General features: G+C 28.7%; 1 protein-coding gene across 1 annotated transcript in view; it reads right to left on the minus strand.

Moving 5' to 3' along the window:
• Window positions 1-1,882: 1,882 nt before the first annotated feature.
• Window positions 1,883-5,844, minus strand: part of LOC106686650 (serine/threonine-protein kinase SIK2) — a gene marked incomplete at its 5' end in the record, with an annotated part of 26,823 nt that continues 22,861 nt past the window's right edge. Inside the window, 1 exon segment of the mRNA XM_014430061.3 lies at window positions 1,883-3,041. Within this exon segment, the coding sequence (XP_014285547.3) occupies window positions 2,895-3,041 (147 nt within the window).

Raw genomic sequence — 5,844 nt, forward strand, 5'->3', positions numbered from 1 at the left:
TATTTATATACTTGTAAATTTTATTAGAAAAAAAAAAGTTAAATCGAGCAAAACTTTCTATTATTTTTAATAGGAACTTTGAGTTTATTATATTCATAATATATTAAAACACTGAAATTCAGGCTGTTATAGCCAGACATCTAAAAGACGCACCTCAGCATTCTTGAGTCAGAAGTAGAGTCTATTTGAATCCGACTCGTAAGAATTGAATTTTATTTTTTTTGGTAGACCTACGCATAATGTATCTCACCCTCCATACTCTGGCTAGAATAGTCTTATAACTTATTCTTCCAGCCACTGTTGCAGAAAATAAAAATATCATAATACAAAACACAACAAATTAAGAAAATTACTTTCTTTTTGTATATTCAATAGAAGTTATTTTCTAAATCTGATGTTATTTAGGTATCAAAACTTTTTGAAAACTAATAAAGTTGATTGATTCAATTTTTAATTCCTTCAGGGTATACTCCTTATAATGTTCTGAAGTAGAGGAACACTTTAATATTATAGTTTTTGTGAAATAAATTTAAAAAATAGCGAGTGACAAAGTGAAATAGAGCCCCTAATTAATGTAATAATTTTAATAGAAAATATTTATTTATTGGTGATCAGTATTAACTATTTGATCATAAATAAATTTTAATATAAAGGATACTTTAAGACCAAAAAAAAAAAATAAAAACTCTTCCTGCTTAAAAATACTTGAAACATTCTCACTTTTTTGCTATTATCAAATATATTATGACAATAAAACTTAACATAAAACATAATATCCAATGTCATAAACAAATATTATTTTGATCATCTTATATAAACAAACATCATATGTTTAATCAGGATCTAAAAAGACTAACAGAAAATTTTATAACGCGAATTGATAAAAACAGTCTCATGACTTCTTGAAAAAAAAAAATCTATCAAACTGGCAAGTAGAAAGTCAATACATCAGCTATCCTTTCACTTCAATTTGAAAGGGAGATGAAAACACTATTCTTATCTTTTTAATAAAAAATATTAGGACATGAGAGAAACCGGTGATTGTTTAAATAAAATAAATTTTATCCAATTTACATCTCAAAACAATTTATATTTCTGTTTAAGTCCAATGTTTCAATTTACACTATTATACATTATAGTATAATAGTGTAAATTGACTGTGATAAAAAGTTTTAATGTTAATTGACAAAATGGTAATTTTGACTGAAATTATTGACCTCGGCAGAATAGCCCATATAAAGTTTTTTAAAATTGATGTGCTTGTAAATCATATTTAAGAGTGTCCTAGAGAATTGCCAAATTGGCCAAAACGTTGGACTTATAAAGAAATATAGATTTTTTGAAACTTAAATTGGATAAAATTTACTTTATTTAAACCAGCCTCGAGAAAGTGAAAAATTATTAGAGAAAAATAATTCCCAACCATTTTTTATAAGGCTTAGGAATACATTAGAGAATAATGTACAAGAAAATATTCCTAATGATTGCATACATGCATGGACCATTCACACAGAAGGGGAACAAGTGATGTCCAGACTTTGAAGCTGAGAAAATGTTTAAATTATTCTAAAACAGAGTATCAAAAAGTTAAATTTTTTCATCAATTATAATATAAAAATATCCACATAGTCTCAATATGTTTATAATCCTATAACTGCAATGTTTGGGCCATCCTGGTCATTATAAAGGATATCTTATTAATAAATATATTATTTTTATAATAATTTATCTTAATAATTACTTTATCAATATACATAATGTATACAAAGAATATATTGTTGATAAAGTGATTGATAAATAATAAATGAAATGGTGGATAAAAATACGTTAAAGACTATGGTATATTGTAATATCCTCTTTTTTTAGGAATAGTTATTTTTTTTTTATATATAAATGATTTTTAGTTATGTTTTTATTTTAATATATCAATGTTAAATATCGTTTCTATATTGTTTGTTGGTTGTATTGAATCAAAAAAAGCAAGCAAACCAATTTTGATCAGTAAAATATGGATTCTAAAAGACATCGTTCAGAAGTCGGTAGAATTGCTGCCATGTTGAGCATTATTTTCCTTTTTTAATTATTTTAAACTTTATTTATCTTGCTATCATGATTAAAATAGATTTAAGAAAAAATAGAAGTCGAAAATAAGTATTAAAGAAAAATATTCATAAAGGAAATCATAAGAAAAAGCTCAAAACTGTTGTGCTTCAATCGATGTTTGCATCGAACATCTAGACTAAGACTCTTGGTCAGAGATAACTGTTTATTTAGACGGCATGGGAATTGGATGTGTCCAGGAAATGAGGAGTCCTCCAGGAAGCGTTGGTGCAGACCACCATTTGTCTACGTCAGTGGTAGACTACAAGAGAAAAATTGAATATTACAATATTTGTTACAAAGGCAGAATAGCCTGCAACCTTTTGAAGACATGGTTGTAGCTGTGATATTATAAGATATTCTTGAGGATGGGCAAAACGTTGGGGTTATAAGAGAATGAACATGTTGGGACTCTTTGGATATTTTTTATTATAACCGATAAACAAACTAGTTTCGAACAAAACATTAAATTATATGTAAGTTAAATTTTTATTATAGAGATAAAAAATTCCTATTAACGTTGACAAATTATCAATAATAGCTCTAACAAAAAAAACTATCGGCAATCCTAATCCTACCTTCGCCAGATAGGAATCGATTTCAATAATTATTTACCATATTAATCCTTTTTTCACAATATAACTGGAAATAGATCAAAATAGTATATGAAATAAATTAATATACCTAATAACAAGGCGATTGTCATAATGTTAACCTGGTAAAATATTACAGCATCGACCATAACTTAATTTAACACAAAACTTAAAAATAATATATTTAGAAAAAATTACAGTCTACATAAGTTCCATTTGTTCCTTAAGCTCAAGTAAAGGACTTTCGTTGAGAGCTTGCAGTGGCTGAGGTAAGCTGCTCAAGCAAGGAGTCCACAGTAGTCCAGAAGACAACATTTGACTGTTCGTCGGTTTGCTAGCAGTAGCCATCTGCAAACAATAGCAAACAATACATCTCAACTATTTAATATTTATGGAAACTAATCCAACAAATGGTATGATTAAATGAAATGAATGAAAAATCAATATTAATTCAGACACATAATTATTAATTAGGACACTTGGTCCCCTGAGAGTAACAAATCAGACAATTTCAACACCATTCATCTGGCTACATTAAATTATATTAAACAAAATTTAATAAAACTAAAATAATAATTGTATACGTAAAATATAAAATAAAAGTATTTATGAGAGTTTGTATTGGTATTTGATGTTTACAAGTTTATGGAAGATTAATACTCAATACGATGAATATATAATTGATATTTAAATAATGTTGAGGGGGAAGTTTTATGGACGGATGTGGGCAAGGAATTCCAAAATGAGGTAGCTAATATTTTACTAAACATTCATATTCACTAATTCATCAATACCATTTATGAGTGATTGATGTAATAATGATTATGTTAAAAAAAAAATTCATCTTATGTAAGGTATAACATATATATAAGGTTTGTCCAATCTTTACATAAGGCGTGCGACAGTGATGGGTTCTCCATATTGAGGTGTGCCAAAACTGTACTCCCATCTCTATCCTCCTTTACACTCTCCCACTTTCTCAATAATTATTTCTTTATTGTATTGTTGTTTTTTAAATTATTTGTATCCTTTTGTTTGTGAATATAGCAACTATATGAAAATATTTAATAATGGTTTTTTATATAATAAAACCATTGAGTTACTACTGCAAAACTCTTTTATTTCTATGAAGAAAATTACAGCAGTATAAATATGTTTTTAAAAAAATATATAAATTTTCGTGCAATAAGAAAAAAAAAATTAAATGCAAGAAATTCACATAATAATGAACGAGGCATTGAATTTCTTTGCCTTATTTTCAAAATTCGATTCAACTCCGTTTGAAGATGTTTATTTTTTATTAGACTCATGTTGAAGTAGGACTGCTCACAAAAATATGTTTAACTAAATCAGCAAGAATATCGTACATCAAAATCTCTCATGGTGGAAAAACTATGAAAAATATGTTTCAAATCATTTAATGAATGGGTATTCATGTAATTGTGTTAAATGTAAAAAGTTTTTACAAGCTAAATGTTTTAAGTATAGAATTGTGAGCAGCCTTATTTAAAGTCTTGTTAAATCCATGAGAGCTCCTAGCGGATTTTCTAAGCAACTTGTTTTGTAACCTTGTAATCTTTATGAGATAATTGCATCTCCAATAACTTCCTCACACTTTCCTCCACATCACTTGTTCCTTGTTTCCTCACCTAGTTTTATTTCATTATTTTTCTTCATTACTTTATAAGAGTTTACAAAGCATCCAAATCAAAAATGACACGAATAATGTGCAACGAACATATCAAAACAACAACAGACAAAATGGTGTCGAGCTCAGTTGGTCTGTTGTGTGAGGTCATTCTTCATTTAGTAGACCTGTTAACAGACTCTCAAAATATCATATTGTTTTAACATACTAAAAGAAGGAAATATTTCTCCATGTAACACAACTTTTTTTTATTTAACACACTTTAAAATGTTAAACTAAACATCATGAATACCCCTAAAATATATTTTTAGTGATTCGTACTTTCCATAAGTTTTTTTTTTATTAGCACAACAGTGTAACAAACGAAGGTTGTCTAAGTAGTTCCCTTCTATTTTAAGAATTTTTTATTTTTTAAATTGGCGAAATAAAATTGTATGGATAGGACACAGAGCTAGGTTTATCTGTGATACAGAAAAGAATTTTTGTACAACAGATCCTTTAAGACGGAGTGCAAAACGTTGATTTATTTTATATATTTTTAAAAAGGATAAAAATAAAAAAAGCGGAGTTTATGTTAATGTAAAAAAAAAAAACCTATAGAAAGTACGAATCAATAAATTTTTATATCATAAATTTGAAGAACATTTCGGTGTAGGAGTGTAGTGTATAATACAAATTTATTATTGTTTTTCCTTATGATTTTTGTGAAAAATAGGAAGCTTTTTGTACATATAGCAAGTTCAAACCAGATAGGAAAAGATAGAACGATAAATGTAGCAGTAGGGCTTTTAATAAACAAGCGTCAAACATTCTTCAGAATAATATAACAATGGCTAAAAAGCAATCCAACAATCAACAATCTCTCAGCTCCCAAAAAGCAGATCTCATGATTCATGTCATTAATATCATGAAAATACACACTGTAGTGACGCTATCTATGAGAGAGCGGAAGAACCAACACCTCCATCGCTTCCCAACAGAGAGCACTACTCCTGTTTCTTTAAATATTGTATTATGTTGATTTATTGATTGAATTTTGAATAGTTTAATGTTCTAATGTGTATGCCATGTAAGAAGAAAGTCATATTGTCTCAACCACCTCCCCACTTCTCCGGCTCTCTCACTGAGATTTAAGCTGCAGATATACAAAAGTATCCTAAGGCCGTCACTACTATATGGGGCACCATTATTTTCCCACATATCAGATGACACCAAGCGCCTTCTAAAAACTTTTCAAAATCATAAGCACATCATGGAGGAAAAAGAAGCCTCCGTAACTGAGTTATTAGATCTGCCCACTGTGCCGGAGTTCATCAAGAGACGACACAGAAACTTTCTCGACTCACTACAATACTGCAAAAATCCTCTATTCAATACACTAAGACCTGCGCCCTCTCCGGTATGATGGCAACACACTACATGACGATGACAACACACTACATGACGATGACAACACACTACATGACGATGACAACACACTACATGACGATGACAACACACTAC

This window comes from Halyomorpha halys, unplaced genomic scaffold (assembly GCF_000696795.3).
Source record: "Halyomorpha halys isolate HHAL.00 unplaced genomic scaffold, Hhal_1.1 Scaffold855.1, whole genome shotgun sequence".
Lineage (NCBI taxonomy): Eukaryota > Metazoa > Arthropoda > Insecta > Hemiptera > Pentatomidae > Halyomorpha > Halyomorpha halys.